The following is a 14,735-nucleotide window of genomic DNA, read 5'->3' on the forward strand; positions in this document are numbered from 1 at the left end:
GCATCGCGCGCGCGTCGCACGTAATGGGCCCAGAGGCGTGTCTTGCCGACCTACCTGTACGCAAAAGCCAGGCTAGGAAGCTGCTTTGGTGATAACCAGACTCTTACCCTATTCTGGAGGCTTTAGGGCCGTGCGAGGTGGGTCGCGCCAGCACGCGATCGAGCCTATCGGGCCGGCGTGCGCGCATGCACACTCCTGTTCCTGGGCCGCCTAGCGCCCGCAGCATCAAGATGCTAGATCTGCAATGCATGTCGTGCCATTGCGGATGTCGGGCGAACATAGAAATGGTCAACGGAGCGTACGAGGCGCTTTCAGCGCAGCCAATCTTGCAGGTGTTGCCTGAGGCGCTGCGCGCGCAGACTGAGCGCGGTTGCGCCACGCCTTGAGAGAGCTGCCGTCTGAGAGACCGCGCTCTTACTGAGCGACGCCGACGTTGGTGAACGCAGTCTGCGTCGCCACGACGGGCGCAGGCAGCAGAGCGCCCTGCGAGTTGTCGCGGGGAACGGCGCTGCGGGGCGCCGTCGTGCTGGTGCCGACGGTGTCGTGGCTCGTCTGGCGCTCGAGGTCAAACTCGGCCTCGCGCATGCGCTCGATCTCCGGAGCGTCGGCTGCGGTCTGTGGAGGCAAGGAGAGTCAGTCGGACTCTTCGCAGCTGCGTCGCGCTACAACCCTCGCTCGAACCAGAGGCTAGACTCACGACCTGGTCGACGAAGCCCGTGGCCTTGCCGTCCTTGTCGCGCATGAGGAGGTGCACGCCGTCAGAGTCCTGGCCCTCGACGGCCGTGTAGTAGTTGAGCCAGAGGAGCAGCTTGTAGATGCCAGAGGCGACCAGGGCGGCGGAGTAGGGCGCGGCGTAGTAGATCCACGTCGTTCCGTCAAAGGTCGAAGCAATGACGTCCGGGCCGAGTGTGCGAGCCGGGTTCAAGCTGCCTCCCGTGAGCGAGGTGGCGAAGAGCTCGGCGATGAAGAGCCTGAGAGGAGTGCAAGTTAGCACGAGCTACAAACGCTGGACCCGTCGAGGGTGTCTCACGCGAGGCCGATGCCAACGGGGGCAAGGAACTGTGAACTGGTGTGAGATGGGCTTCGAATGCGCTGTGGCCACATTCCACTCACGGTGCCCTTGTGCTTCTCTCCGGCAAGCAAGAAAACGGCAAGAATGAGGTTACTGGGTGGTGAAGAGCTTGTCTCAGCGACGGGAAGAGGGCGATTGCTGTAGGCAAATGGGCTGCGGCAGAGGCCGCACTGCGCCTTCACGCCTCGACTCTTACTGACGCCGTCATGAAGAATTCTGCGCGGGTCGCTGAGTCAGGTTTCGACTCCCCGGATGTCTGTTCGGCAGGTCCGCTCACCGATGAAGAAGCCCTGCGCGATGGTGGTGGACGCGCCCAGACGCGTCCGAACGTTGATGCCGCCTGGAATGAGGACTTGCGCGATGCCGGCGGCACTGATCGCAGCAGCAAATTGAATTATCGTCTAAGATGCTGCTTCAGCGGCTGCTCTCGCATTTGTAGTGTTGAACGTACAAGGATGATCATCCGAACCAGATCAACAGCGCCCGTCAAGAAGAGCGCGAAGGTGACGGCGGCTGCCGACGCGTTCCGTCAGTTCCTCCTCTACATCCTCGTGCTTCCACTGGGGACTCACGATTGAAAAGTCCTCCGCTCACTCGAAAGAAGGCCCACGCCTGGGTGGCGAGAGAGAAGCCGAAACCAAGAGACGAAAGCAGGAGGGCGGAGGGGTCGAGTCCGCCGTTCGCCGTGGTGTTGCCGCCCTGGCCGGACGCGATGATCGAGCCTTGCGACGCCGAATTGGCGACACCAAAGGCGATGAAAAGGAACAGGAACGTGCCGATAAACTCCGCCAGAGCCTGTGGATTCATATCAGCATCAATTGCATGTCAAGAAAGTTGGCAAAAGTATTTTGTCGGGGCACCACGCACGCGCGCGCGCCTGTCCGCGCGCTTGTCTCCGCGCCGACTCACCGCGACAAACTCGTTCTTGATGCGCATGCGCTTCGAAGCACGCTCAAAGCGGTCCTTACCGCCGTGCTTGTCCTCATCACTGTGGAACATGGACGGCAGCCCCTTCTCGACGGCGTCTGCAGCCTTGTGCGCGCGCTTCTCCTTGCGCGCGTGGTGGTGCGCCTTGCGGCGCGCACGCCAGCCGTGGCCGTGCTCGCGCGTCTTGGGCGTCGCATTGCCCGAGGCATAGTGGTCCTCGCCGTTGACGCCGGGCGCAAAGTGCGTCTGCGTGGGGTTGGCGTCGCTCATGGGGCCCTTGGCCTGCATGGCCGGCTCGGCGTTGGCGTTGCTGCTGTCGAGGCCGCCGGCCTGGTTGAGCTTCTCGTCGAGGACGCTGCCGGGCATGGTGAGGGTGTGGTGGGGTTGTGTGGGTGCTGGGCGCTGCCTGCCGCAGCTGAGCTCCTCTTATTCAGTCGGGCCGCCCTCATGCCGTGACGCAAAAGACAAACGCATGCGCACGATGGCTGCCCCAAGGCCGGCGTCTCTGCACCTTGCCGAGATCGCGCAGAGCGGAGCTTCGACGCACGCCGGTGCAGCTGGCTTAGCAAGAGCGGCCCCGCGACAGGCCCTGAGCCGCATCGGCGCAGCACCCAGGACTTGGCGAGAGCCCTCAGGCCCGCCGCCGGTGACAGGTGCGGCTGAAACGCTGGCCGGCACGCGGCCTGAGCGGCGAAATGGACGATGCGGCACCGAAGCTGCTGCTGCTGGGCGCTTGCTCAGGTGCTTCTGGGCTCTGCAGCCGCACCTTGCTCAAGCGAGCCGCATCGGAGCCCGGCCGCATAGCATGGCGCGGCACACGCATCGCATCGCATGGCCGCCGGCGTTGGCGCGACGCGTTCACCCCGGCCGCACCGCAGCCGTCAAGCGTCTCGCGTCCTGCGCTGCGAGTTGGCGTCATAGGCCCATCGCCGCACTCACGCATGCACAAGCTCACGCTGCAGATCTCGCTGCGGCCAACTCCGCTCAAAAGTTAGCAGCATCGCATGCGCCTCGGCGAAGCTGCCGAGCCGAGTGCAAAGTGCACGCACGTGGATGCGCCAATTTCGGCGACATGGCAGCGAGCCGCCTCGCCTCCTCGCCTGCTGCCGCCGGCTGTCTCAGACTTGCACCAACGGACACGGGCCTGCCGCATTTGTGTGCGCAAGGTGCGGCCGCATTCTTCGATCGCATCGACGCATCGAACGGCTCGGCCGCATGGGCAGCAAGATGTGCACTCCCGCGGCTGTCGGACCCCTCAGCGCAGCTCGACGCAGCGCTCTGCGAGGCACCACTACCCTCACACCTCCGAGCTGGGCCTTCGTTCGCTCTCCTGGACATATGGCATTAGGCGTAAATCATGCACAGCTTGCCCTCCTCACGCATCCACACCTACGCATCCACGTCGGCCTGTCGCCGGCGCAGCTGCTCGATGCGCAGCGTAAGGTCGTGGCGCTCCGCGGCACTCAGGCTCTCGTCGTCCTCCAGCTCGTCCTCGAGGCTGCGCAGCAGCCGCTGGAACGCCGCCGAGGGCCGTGCCGAGCCGGCACTGCGCGGCGCCAGGCGCGGCGCCAGCGAGCCAGAGAAGCGCTGCACGGGGCGCGCGGGAGGCGAGGAGAGCGCGGCGGGCGCCTGCGACGTGCCCGCACGTGTTGGCGTGAGCGACACCGACTCGCCGAAGAACTTGGACAGCTTCTGCGCACGCGCAGCCTGCTGCCGGTGCGCGCTGTGCAGCGCCGACTCGGGGTCCGTGCCGGCGTGCGCCGACGACTCGGAGCTGAGCGAGTCGGTGGTCGAGGCGAGCGTCACGAGCGAGCCGAGTGAGGCGCGCCGCGGACTGGCGTCGGGGAGCAAGGCGCTGACGGACGGCAGCTCGAGCGCCGGCGCCTCGCTGTAGTCATCGTCCGAGCCGCTCGGCGTGCTGACGGGCAGCGGACTGCTGCTGCCGTCCGCGACGCTGGCGTGCGAGCTGGCCGTCTTGTACGTGAGCGACGAAGAGTCGGCCGCCTGCGACGTGCCTGCGTCGTCGTCGGCCGACGGGCGGCGCCAGCCTGCCTCGAAGGGGTTGCGCGCCTTGGGCGTTGCGTGCACGTCGTCCGACGCCTCGGAGCCCTCGTCGAGTGCCTGTACGAGCTCGCTGAGGAGAGACAAGTCGTTGTCGAGCAGGTATTCGAGGCTGGAGAGATGTCAGCGGGTGTTCTCTGCAACGGCGGTCGCTTGTGTTCTTTCACTCACCTGCCGATGGACTGGCGGTACTGCTGCGAGTCATCGCTGTGCCGTGCTCCCTGCGGCACCTGTTGTGTCGGCGCGTCCTCCGCCTCTTCGGGCTGTGTCGAGGCCAGCGGCAGCGCAGCCGACTGCGTGTGGCGGTGTCGGCGCAACGGCCCCGTGCTCGTGTCGCTGCCGCTGCCGGCCGAGGCAGCAAAGAGCTGCTGAGGCGGCGCCTCGCCGAAGCGCTTCGTGAGGGTATTGGCGCGGCGCACATTGGCGATCCTCTCGCGCGGCGAGAGGGCGTCGGGAGGAGACTGCAGCGGCCGCGAGTAGTTGGCGTCGATGGTCGCGTCCTGATCGACCGAGGGGCGGCGCAGCTTCGCCAGTGTCGCGGCCTTGGCCCGGCCTAGCCCACTCGACCCGCGCTCAGACGACGCCGGCTGGCCGCTGTAGTAGTCCGAGCCCTCGAGGTGCGGCGCCTGGCCGGCTCCATACGCCGGCGCCGCAGAGCCCTCGCCCGACGAAATCAGATGCGGCGGCACGACGGCGCCGAGCCAGCGGCTGATCTTGGCCACGCGGCGCCGGCGCTCCTCGCGCTGCACCGCCGCCGTGCGCTCCTCGTCGTCGCCGAGCACAGAGGGCGACTCGGGCTCAGAGTCGGGCGTCTGCTCGAGGGCCGACTTTGCCTCGAATCCAATGACATGCACCTGGTCTGCCTTGCCCTTGCCTAGGCTGGCCGCACGCGTGCCACTGGTCTTGAATGCGACGGAGGCGGAGCGGCGCGGCTCAGTGTTGCTCTTGTCATGTGCATTCGCGAGGTCGACGCGGTCCATGCCGAGCAGCGCAGCTGCCTTGGCGCCGACCGGTCCAGCCGGCGTAGCAGGCGCCGAGTTGACCTGCCAGGGCAGAGGCGCCTCGAGGCCGAGCACAGCCGCGGCCTTGGGCCCGACGTTTCGCGGCAGGTCAAGAGCCGGCGCCGCGATGATCGTCTTGCCACGACTGCGGCGCCGCAGCGCCAGCTTCGACTGGCGCGATGCGCTCGGACTGCCCTCGCGCGCGATTTGTTCCTCGAGTGCCAGCTTGGCTTGTGCGAGGGTTTCGAACGGATCGCTCGAGCGACGCACGAGCAGCGGCGGGCGGTTGCTGTCGCGCTCGCGCAGACGCACAATCTCGTGTCCCTCGCCCTCGCTCAGAATTTCGCCGCCGAGCAGGCTGACGAGCTTCTGAGCGCGCTTCAGCTGCTCGCGCCGCTCCTTGGCGCTCTTCTCGTTGCTCGTGCTCGGCAGAGGCGCCGATGGCGGCGGTTGAGGAATGCGCGTCACGGGCGAGCGACTGCGGCTGTCTGCCGCCTCGGCAGCTGCCAGCAGCCGCTGAGTCGCGTCGTCGTCCGTGACGCCCTGCACTGAGATGGGGCTCGCTGTCGAGAGCGTCGACATCGAGTAGCGCACGACGGAGCTGCGAGACGGCGCAATGTGCTTCAGCACGCCATCGTCGCCGAGCGAGAGAGAAGGCAGAGAGGGCTCGTACTGCGCGCGAAACGTCGGCGACGGCGGCGCCGAGGCGGACTGTGACGAGCTTGCGGCGGGCATCTTGGCGAGCGCAGCCTTAGTCAGCGAGCTGCCAGAGCTGATCCCCGTGCTCGAAGACACTGGCCGCGGCTGGTACGAGTCCCATGACCGCGCCGCCTCCTCCTGCAGCGCACTACGTCGTGTCACGTCGTGCGACATGCGCGAGACGTCTGGGCGCTGCGGGCTTTCCAAGACGGGCGAGTGCGACGCCCTGCGCGCCGCATTGTGGACGGCGCCCTTCTCCGCCGGCGGTGTGCTGCGCGACTTGGGCGTGGCCGGATTGCCTGAGCTGCCGGCGATGGCGCGGTCGACGGACGGCTGCGAGGCGCGCCGCATGCTGGACAGACTCTGGTTGCTCGAGGTGCTGCGCACCATGCCCTCGGGCGAACGCCGCTCCCGCCGAAAGTCGCTCGGTACGAAGACCGACTGCGGCGGCGAGTCTTGCTGCACCGACATGGCTGTGAGAGCGTCAGCTCTGAGCGTGGCGGCCTGGGCGATGCATGGCCAGTAGCGCCGCATGGAGCGCATCGCCTTTGCTGCTGGTGCGCAGAGCTGTCCGGCAAGACCGGTGGGCGCGCCTTGTGCGTCCCACGAGCTGCTCAGTCCAGCCAGCGAGAGCGAGGTCTCTCTGTTTCGCTGCTAGGTACGTACTTTCCAACCTAGAGCGTCCCCCCCCCCCCTTCTGCCTCTTGCTGCCGCCCTTTCCGGCCAACTCACCTATCGAGCCGCTCTCGGCTGATCACAGCGCGGGTATCACGTACGGAAGCGCGCTCTTCGCCAGCGCCGAAGTCGCGAGGGTGTCCTTGAGGTATGTGACTCGGGATGCACGCGAGAGGTCGTGGATGCGGTGACGATACGAGAGACAGAGGTGACCGGATGCGCCGCTGCGGGAGATGCGGGCCTTGAGACGGGAGATCGAGAGAGGAGAGAAGAGTGCGAGACGCGCGTGCAAGGGCAGCGACTGATGAGGACAGGCAGTGCTGGTGCGATGCAGGCCGGCGAGGCTTGGCTGATGGCAGTGGGAAGCGGAGGATGGGGCGGAGCACAAAGCACCAGCGGCACGAGGCGCGGCGGGGCGTGCAAGTGGAGTTGCGCGCGCACGGGGCGCACGGACAGCCAGCGGGCCAACGTTCTCCGCAGCGGCGCCGGCGGCTATCTGTCGAACAGATGCAGCAGCTGGTTAAGCTCGCCGTGCTGCAGTCGCAGTGATGAGGTCGCTGCGCCGGGCCGATGAGCTGCGCCACAGTTGACAGGCTGTCGATCTGGAGGGATCGGCGCAGTAGACGAACAGGCGGTCTGTGCTGGAGTGCGCGTGGCGTGCGGGGACAAGGGCGGGTGCCGTGGGCAGTGGGCGCAAGGGAACGCGAATGGGAGCGGACGGAGAGGTGCGCTGGAGGGTGGTGGTGGTGGTGAAGCAGCAGCCAGAGAAGAGCAGCTGGAAGATGAGGACGGCGCGCTGCCAGCAGCAAGGAGCGGCTGCAAACAAAGCTGCAGGCACGAGAGCAACGCGAAGCCTTGCCCCTTTCACCAAGCAGCGAGCACTCCGCATGGAGGCTAGACCGCACTTCCGCCATCAGGCTCGCCATTCTTATTGACTCGGCAAAGTGCACCCTCACGCTGTGCTGTGCAGCGCTTCGAAGCTTGAGGCAGACGAAGGGCGAGGAAGCAGGTGCAGCGGCCTCGGACGAGGCACATGAGAGGCAGGCACAGCGGCGGTATGCTCCCTCGCGCGTGCGGCGCGGCGAGGGGGCGCGTACCTCGCCGCAGCCGTTCCGCCTCTGCACCCCCCCCCCCCCCCCCCCCCAACGGCGCAGGTTCAACCGAAGGAGCAAGGGGAGCGCTCAAGCTCGAGGCTGCAGCTGAAAGAGCACAGCTGCAGCCGCACAGGAGCTCCCTGCCCGGCCAGCGCTCGTGCCGTGCCTGACGACGAGCTTGCTTGGCCTAGCTCCGCACGGTCGTGTCATGCACGGCGCAGGTGTGTGTGACTTCTCGAGGTGGAGGGGGCGACGCAGCAGCAGCAGCAGCCTCGCATCTCTTGCCGCTCGCCTCCCTTGTCGTCACTGCATGGCAGGTGCGACGTCGCCAAGTGAAGCAGCAGGCTACGGCCAACGAAAAGCGTCATCGGGGCGGCGTGCTCGCCATCGGGAAACAAGCGAGGGTGTGCAGCGCAGAGAGAAGCACCTCTGAAGGAGCAGGCGGGCCGCCGCGGTGCCTGGCGGCGCTGTTGGCCCGCCTTGCTGCGCCCTCTTCCCGTGCGAGAGACCGACGGGCGCTTGCCCGCCCGACTCCCGGCTGCTCACATTTCTCTTCCCTTCCTCCCCCCCTCCTCACGCTTCAGCATGGGCCGCTCCGCCAAGTTCTACAAGAAGCCGACCGTCGCGGAGCGCAACGCCAAGAAGACGCGTGCGAGTGGCACTGAGGAGGCTCGGTTGATCGAGCAGGCTGCGGCGGCGGCGGCGCGGGGGGAGGAGCGACGACGGCTCGCGGAGGAGAGGAGGGCTGAGGCGGCGGAGAAGGAGAGCCAGGGAAAGAAGAAGAGAGGGATCAAGGCGAAGATTGGAAAGGCGGAGGGTGCGCCAGATGAGAGAGGGAGAGTTCTTGGTGGAGCGGATTATTTGCGGCAGTGGGACAGCAGGGCGCGATGAAGGTGAGTGCGCCTCGACTGAGAGAGTGGGAGGAGGCAGGGTGGGCGGCGCCATGATGTCTACTTTAAAATCTTTGAAATCTTTCGAGATCGCTGCCGCGATCGGTGAATGCATACTACTAATCTGATGCCTAGTGGTGCGGTCGACTGGAGGGAAGAGAGCGCGCCATCTCGGCGACAGCCCATTCTGTCTGCGCTGTCTTTGCTGACGCGCACAGACGCCATGCAGATCATATGTCAGGTCTCGAAGACCAGCTCAAAGCGACGGCTGCTCGTTCGACACCATCCTCGCCTCGCCTCTACGCACACGGAGCTCGTAGCATCGCTCGTCGTCGAGTCCGCCGCAGCTGGCGCCGGCGCAACCCGACACCTCGACACTTCATGCGACTCTCGGCCGCAGCAGCGCGCTGCATGCCAGGCAGTCCGACCTTGCATGCGACACGGCTGATTGCCTCTCGCGCGCAGCTGCTTGTGCGACACAGTGGGCAGATCCTCGCTTGCGAGCACCCACGCCGTCGTAGCAACCTGCCGCAAAGCCGCAGCTCCTGCGCGCTGTGCAAGCTGCTTGTCCACTCTCCAGCGCTCCGTACACGCCGAATGCAATGTATGAGGAGCAGCTCCCTCAGCCAGCAGCCCTAGACAGATTCCCGACTTGAGGCGTAGCGTACCGCAGAGCAGCGAAAGAGAGAGCGTCGCTACGCCGGCTCATCCTTTCTGTGCTTCCTCGGGCCGACGCAATCGCCGCGTGATAAACAGCGCCCGCTTCTGCACGGCCTGGCGCCATGAATCCCTGACCATCCGTGTGCTGCGCGTTTCCAATCTGACGCCTCCGCGAGGCGTGCGGTGCGGCCTTGCTGCGTTCTGACATGCCATCCGCTGCGCGAAGAAGCCACGGCGGTGCCGGCTGCAGCGCTGCGGAGCGGCATGCCGTCTTTTCCGACACGCTAGGCGCACAACGAGCGGCGCATGACGCGGCCGCGCTTTCGTGAAGGCAGCGTGCGGGGAAAGACGAGGCTCGTGCGGCGTCGCTGCATGCTGTCGCACAGACAGGCTGCGCCGGTGTCAGAGCAGAGCAGCCGGAGCAAAGGCAGGCTGCGGTACAAGCACTGCAGCGCCGGCGCTGAGGAGTGCGTTGACGAGAGCGAGGTCACGAGAGGGGCGGGGTGGAAGAAGCGGCCCGACGCGGCGGCACGGCGCGCCTCTCCGCGCTCGCGGCGGATGCGCTGTGCCTTGCCGCCTGCCCTCGCGGCCTTCCTTTGCTCCACCACCACTTCCCCACCTCGTGCCTTCGGTGCATATATTGGGCAGCTCCAGGCACTCGCAGAAGCCGCATCTGCCCCTCTCGCACCTGCTTCGATCTCGCACTGGCCTCTCACCGGCGCCTCGATCCCAGACCCACCATCCCTAGCAGCGCACTGCGCATCGTAGCGCTCGGCCTACCTCCTCACCTGCGCTCGACGCAGTTCCGCGTGCTCAGCACTCGACTGGCTGCGCGGCACGCACGCAATCCAGCTCTCGTCGCTGGCTGCCGCCTCTTGCTCTCTCACCACCACCTCTAACTCCCATCCACGATGGTCGAGACGGACATTCTCCCCGCGCTGCAGCGCGCCGCCGACTGGCTCGTCGACTCGCCGCTCAACGCCGTGTTCGCGCTCGTTGTCGCCGTCGTGAGTAGCACGCAGCACTGCAGCCTTGCTGTCGCTGACGCCAGACACAGGTCGTCGCGCATGTGATCCCCTTCATCACCGCCACGCACGCGATCAGCTACCCCGGCCCGCTGCTGGCCAAATTTTCGGACTTCTGGCTCGTGCGGCAGGCACAGAAGGGAAAGCGCTTCGTGGTGGTGCATGAGCTGCACCAGAAGCACGGTGAGTCGAAGTAGAGGCCGGAGAGCGCGGCTGTGCGGATGTTGAGACTGCGACGGCACAGGCAAGTTCGTGCGCCTGGCGCCGAATCACATCTCGATTGCGGACCACCGTGCTCTGAACGCCGTGTACGGCCACGGCACCGGCACCATGAAGTCGGAGTACTACGACGGTGAGCCATTCCCTGTCCCCCTCCTGCATGCCTGCCTGACATATGCATCAGCATTTGTCCCGCCGCGTCCCGCTGTGCGTGGCGTGTTCAACACGCGCGACCGCCAGGAGCATAGCCGCAAGAGACGCATCGTGGCGCACAGCTTCGCGCCCAAGAGCATCATCTCGTTTGAGGAGTTTATTCGGCGCGAAGTCGCGCTGCTGCTGGAGCGCTGGGATGAGTTCTGCGATAAGGCGAAGAAGGAGGGCACCAAGGTGAGCGCTGTGCGTGTGGGCGCTAGGGTGCGAGCTGACGAGAGTCGCAGGGCCCGCGCGGTCTGGTCGGATACGCTTGGCTCGACAGTCTGCTCTGGCTCAACTACTTTGCTTTTGTGAGTAGCACCGCTGCGTGGCTGCGAGACGCAGACTGACAAGCGCCCCTCAGGACACGTGAGCCTTCCTCTAGGTTCAGCGCCTCTGCGCATAGCTAATCCCACTACTCTCTCAGCATCGGCACGCTCGCCTTTGGCAAGAGTAAGTCGCGTGCGTCCAGCTACGAGTGACCTAGCTCACGCTCTGCTCCAGCATTCGGCATGCTCGAGAATGGCAAGGACGAGGCGTCCGTCGACGTCGACGACGGCAAGGGCGGCTTCGTGACGTCGACGTGCAGTGCCGTCGAGACGATCAACCTGCGCGGCGAGGTCAGCTCGACGCTGGGTCTCGTGCCTGTCTGGCTGCGCCCGCTCGTGCTCAAGCACGTGAGTAGTGTTTGCAGACGAGCCGCTGCCAGTGCTGACCCTTGCGCGCAGCCCTGGTTCTCGCACCGCCTCCGTGCCGTCAAGACGCTGACCGGCATTGCACTCGCGCGCGTCAACGACCGCCTCGAGAACGGCAGCGAGCGCGACGACCTGCTGGCCAAGCTGCAGGCTGCGACCGACGACAGTGGCCAGCCGATGGGCAAGGCCGAGCTTACCGCCGAGGCGCTCACCCAGCTCATCGCCGGCTCGGACACGACGAGCAACACTGCGTGCGCCATCCTGCACCACCTCGGCACCACGCCGCGCGCCATGAAGAAGCTGCAGGAGGAGCTGGACCGCGAGCTGCTCGACAAGGAGATTGTCGACGAGTCGGGCGTGCCGCGCATGGACGACGTCAACGAGCTGCCGTACCTGCAAGCCGTGCTGAGCGAGTCGCTGCGCTACCACAGCACCTCGTCGCTCGGCCTGCCGCGCATCCTGCCGCCGCAGGGCGCCACCATCTGCGGCCGCTTCTTCCCCGGCGGCTCCGTGCTCTCTGTCCCGGCATACACGATCCACCGCGACGCCGAGGTGTGGGGCAAGGACGCAGAGGAGTACAACCCCGACCGCTGGCTGCCCGAGGGCGCGCGCAAGGAGTTTGACAAGGCGTTTGTGCCTTTCAGGTGAGTGTGCTGCAGTGTGGCAGCCCGCGCTGTGCTCACGCCTCCGCAGCGTCGGTCCGCGCGCCTGTGTGGGACGCAACGTGGCCATGGCCGAGCTCAGCATCCTCATCGCGGCCATCATCATGCGCTACGACATTGTGGTGAGTGCCGCTCCCTCGCCGCACCGCATTCACACACTGACGCCCTTGCTGCCAGCTCGAGTCGCCCGAGAAGCCCCTCGAAAAGGTCGAGGGCTTCCTCGTCAAGCCGACGGAGCTGCAGATTGGCCTCAAGCGCCGCCACTGAGCTGCCGCCGAGGCGTAGTTGTGTGCTAGTCTCCGTGCGTGCTGCCCCTCCACACCCTCAATGCGATGCCTTGTGCTCGACGTCAGACGATGCGCGGGGAACGGGTCGTGTCGTTACGGTGTTCTGAGCCGGACAGGAGAGGGACTGCGGGAACGTGTGGCGTCGGCTTGAGGCTTGAGTCAGGAACGTGGGATAATGCGTGGTGGTGGTATCTCTGATGAGTGCGAGCGCGTGAAGTGGAGATGGGACGTGGCGTATGTTGGGCCGGACATGGCCGTGCCGTCGTTCTGGGAAAGCTCGCTGCGCATGTGGCGCTCGCGAGCCGGATGGAGCTAGAGGGTCGGGCATTAGCGTGAGAACGTCACGCCCTGCCAGCCTTGCTCACCTTCTTCTCGGAATGGGCGCTCAGCTGCCTTGCGCTTGAGAGAGTGGAGGAGCGGCGCAGCGAAGAAGAGCGATGCCGGGCGGCGCTAAAGTAGGAGCGCCGAGGCGGGGAGAGGATGAGTGGGAAGGTGAAAGGGGGGAAAAGGGGAGGAGAGATGGAGAGGAGGGGGAAACTGAAGATCGAAAAAGGACGATCAGCGCGACAGCTACGAGGAGCGGCGATTGTCGCGGTTGCGGAGAGGAGACGACGTGCGGCGCGAAGCAGTGCGTCTAGCGTCAAGGTCGACCGAGCTGCTGGACGACGGCGACGGCGGGCTTGAGCGCTGCGCATCGCGGCGACTGCGCGTGCTCGTCGAAGAGGCTGCTACCTCATCCGCATGCTCTGCGACGCTGCGTGTCAGTGGACGAGGCGGGAGCGAGCGCAGCGGAGAAGGTCGTGCCGGGTGGCGTCAGGCGACTCACGGCAAGTCGATGGGCCGCGATTCCCAGCAGGCGGCGATCGACAGAGCGCTGGGGTGCGACACTCTCCGCGCTGCAGAGGGCTGCAGCGACTGTACGGCCTGCCAAGTGCTCTGCGGGAGGCTGTGTCAGTCTCCTTCCGGAGTTGCGGCTCGAGCAGGGCGCGCAGGGAGAGCGCGTCTTCTCTGGTACGGGCACGCACCTTGACCGGTGAGAGAGGGGAAACGATGAAGGTCGATCGCGGATGGGAGAAGGGGTTGGCGAGGGAAGCGGAGGGGAAGAAGCGGTTGACGAGGGGATGGGAGACAGATTGTCGAAGAAGCGCGAGACGGACAGGTAGGTGAAGAGACGTCGCAGAAAACGTCCGGGTCGTGGAAGGAGCGTTGTCGGAGATGTACAGGTGAGAGACGAGGACAGGAGAGGAACAGATTGTTACATGGGTATGGAGGGAGATGACGGAGACCCTCTGACAGGCGGCAGCAGTTCTTCCGCAGTATCGTCTCGCCGGCCCAGACTCAGAGCTCATCTGCATCCGGGTCGTCTTCGTGCGCGTAGTACTCCATGACCGGGATCTGCTCGGGAGTCATGCCGAGCGCGCCTGACTCCAAGCAATTTTTGTAGGCCGCCTTTCTGTCCTTGCGGTACTTCAGCGTCGGGCTGCTTAGATGCTGGTCGAAGTTGCTGGCCGAGTCCAGGGCCCAATAGTCTCCGGCCTTGAGAGAGGCGCGCATCGCCTCCTCCGAAGGATCGACATCGTTGAGGTCGATCAGAGGGTAGCATCGAGCGAGTCGATCGCAAGCCAGCCACCCTGCGACGGCGTCGGCTGACATGTAACTGGCGTGTAGAAGCGTGGAAACTCCTGCAGCACGGATGAGGCGCTCGAAATGGTCCATACGGGAGAGCAAGCTGGGGTCGAGGCAATGTCAGCTTAAGACAGAGGCGCTGCAGCAGCACTACGTGACCACGACGACGGCCGGCGTGGCAGATTGCGTGGTGGCGCTGCAGTACGATAAGAGAGTGACGTACCAAAGTGCTTCGCCTTGTATCATGGGGCTGTACACGCGCGTCGAAGAGCGGCCATCTTCTTCCGCATCATCTGCGACGGCTGCGTCAATGCCAAAGGTCGAGGGTGGAGGAGTGCCTAAGGTGGAGGGGGCTGGTGGAGCCGCACGACTCTGCGTTGTGCGCCCAAAGCCGCACGCCTCACATCGTGCCATCGCCGCGCCTCGTCTCCTGCACTGCTCGAGCCCCTCACTCACCATCGTCGTCGGCCGCCTTGCGCTTCTTCGACACCGCTGCGGGCGAGCTGGCGCCAATGGAAGGTGCTGCCGCTCCGCTGCCGAGGCAGACGGCAGCATGAGCGCGCTGCTGCTCTGCAAGCGTGCTGTTGGTGGCGGTGAGCGCGCTGTTGCTGGTCGTGAGCGCGCTGTTGTTGGCGACGAGCGTGCTGTTGCTGGCCTCGAGCGCGCTGATGCGGGCCTTGAGCTCTTCGACATAGGCGGAGAGGCTGACGAGAGCGTCGGTGCCACGCTGGTCGCGGGCCTCTGGCATCTCGGAGTGCGTGGTGGATGGGCGAGGCGCGGAGGAGGTGGTGGGGCGAGAGAAAGGGGCGGCGCGCGGCGTGGCGCGCCAATTAACGCGTCAGCCGCGCCGCCGCGCCGCGCGCTGAAAGCTCGAGAGTGTTGGTCTCGCGCACGGGCCAGCGCGTACGCCCAGGCGCCGCAAACGAGCTGGATGGGCCACGAAACTCTGC

At 65.9% G+C, this 14,735-nt stretch overlaps 5 protein-coding genes across 5 annotated transcripts; 1 reads left to right on the forward strand and 4 right to left on the reverse strand.

Annotated features, from left to right (window-relative positions):
• Positions 1–253: 253 nt before the first annotated feature.
• FA09DRAFT_331458 (aquaporin-like protein) lies at positions 254–2,700 on the reverse strand. Its single transcript, XM_025743037.1, has 9 exons — positions 1,982–2,700; positions 1,645–1,867; positions 1,524–1,585; positions 1,350–1,473; positions 1,273–1,288; positions 1,114–1,165; positions 1,031–1,059; positions 698–971; positions 254–615 (listed from the first exon to the last, which is right to left on the reverse strand). The coding sequence occupies exons 1-9, from the start codon at positions 2,363–2,365 to the stop codon at positions 415–417; spliced, it is 1,365 nt and encodes a 454-aa protein (XP_025596495.1). The 5' UTR covers positions 2,366–2,700; the 3' UTR covers positions 254–414.
• A 688-nt stretch (positions 2,701–3,388) lies between these two features.
• Positions 3,389–6,231, reverse strand: FA09DRAFT_340412 (hypothetical protein; the record flags this gene model as incomplete). Its single annotated transcript, XM_025744316.1, has 2 exons — positions 3,389–4,172; positions 4,232–6,231. 2 exons carry the CDS (start codon positions 6,229–6,231, stop codon positions 3,389–3,391), a joined length of 2,784 nt encoding a protein of 927 aa, XP_025596496.1.
• Positions 6,232–8,034: 1,803 nt separating this feature from the next.
• FA09DRAFT_95740 (hypothetical protein) lies at positions 8,035–8,630 on the reverse strand. The gene has a single exon (XM_025745918.1). The coding sequence runs from the start codon at positions 8,532–8,534 to the stop codon at positions 8,103–8,105; it is 432 nt and encodes a 143-aa protein (XP_025596497.1). The 5' UTR covers positions 8,535–8,630; the 3' UTR covers positions 8,035–8,102.
• Positions 8,631–9,684: 1,054 nt separating this feature from the next.
• On the forward strand, positions 9,685–12,219 carry FA09DRAFT_331461 (putative benzoate 4-monooxygenase cytochrome P450). Its single transcript, XM_025743038.1, has 11 exons — positions 9,685–10,086; positions 10,137–10,287; positions 10,349–10,456; positions 10,508–10,710; positions 10,761–10,826; positions 10,880–10,884; positions 10,943–10,968; positions 11,020–11,192; positions 11,244–11,854; positions 11,904–11,994; positions 12,050–12,219. Exons 1-11 carry the CDS (start codon positions 9,991–9,993, stop codon positions 12,137–12,139), a joined length of 1,620 nt encoding a protein of 539 aa, XP_025596498.1. The 5' UTR covers positions 9,685–9,990; the 3' UTR covers positions 12,140–12,219.
• Positions 12,220–13,497: 1,278 nt separating this feature from the next.
• FA09DRAFT_340414 (hypothetical protein) lies at positions 13,498–14,533 on the reverse strand (the record flags this gene model as incomplete). Its single annotated transcript, XM_025744317.1, has 3 exons — positions 13,498–13,888; positions 14,009–14,078; positions 14,242–14,533. The coding sequence occupies 3 exons, from the start codon at positions 14,531–14,533 to the stop codon at positions 13,498–13,500; spliced, it is 753 nt and encodes a 250-aa protein (XP_025596499.1).
• Positions 14,534–14,735: the final 202 nt, after the last annotated feature.

Source organism: Tilletiopsis washingtonensis, assembly GCF_003144115.1.
Source record: "Tilletiopsis washingtonensis strain MCA 4186 unplaced genomic scaffold FA09scaffold_18, whole genome shotgun sequence".
In the NCBI taxonomy this organism is placed as follows: domain Eukaryota; kingdom Fungi; phylum Basidiomycota; class Exobasidiomycetes; order Entylomatales; genus Tilletiopsis; species Tilletiopsis washingtonensis.

Bases quoted from the DNA above. Each gene is read 5' to 3' on its own strand.
- FA09DRAFT_331458 (XM_025743037.1), bottom strand. From the start codon at position 2,365: ATGCCCGGCAGCGTCCTCGACGAGAAGCTCAACCAGGCCGGCGGCCTC. The intron at 1,868-1,981 runs GTGAGTCGGCGC...ATGAATCCACAG, and splicing joins TCAAGAACGAGTTTGTCGCG to GCTCTGGCGGAGTTTATCGG. The intron at 972-1,030 runs GTGAGACACCCT...CACTCCTCTCAG, and splicing joins CCCGTTGGCATCGGCCTCGC to GCTCTTCATCGCCGAGCTCT.
- FA09DRAFT_95740 (XM_025745918.1), bottom strand. From the start codon at position 8,534: ATGCATTCACCGATCGCGGCAGCGATCTCGAAAGATTTCAAAGATTTT.
- FA09DRAFT_331461 (XM_025743038.1), top strand. From the start codon at position 9,991: ATGGTCGAGACGGACATTCTCCCCGCGCTGCAGCGCGCCGCCGACTGG. The intron at 10,457-10,507 runs GTGAGCCATTCC...CATATGCATCAG, and splicing joins GAAGTCGGAGTACTACGACG to CATTTGTCCCGCCGCGTCCC. The intron at 10,969-11,019 runs GTAAGTCGCGTG...GCTCTGCTCCAG, and splicing joins CACGCTCGCCTTTGGCAAGA to CATTCGGCATGCTCGAGAAT.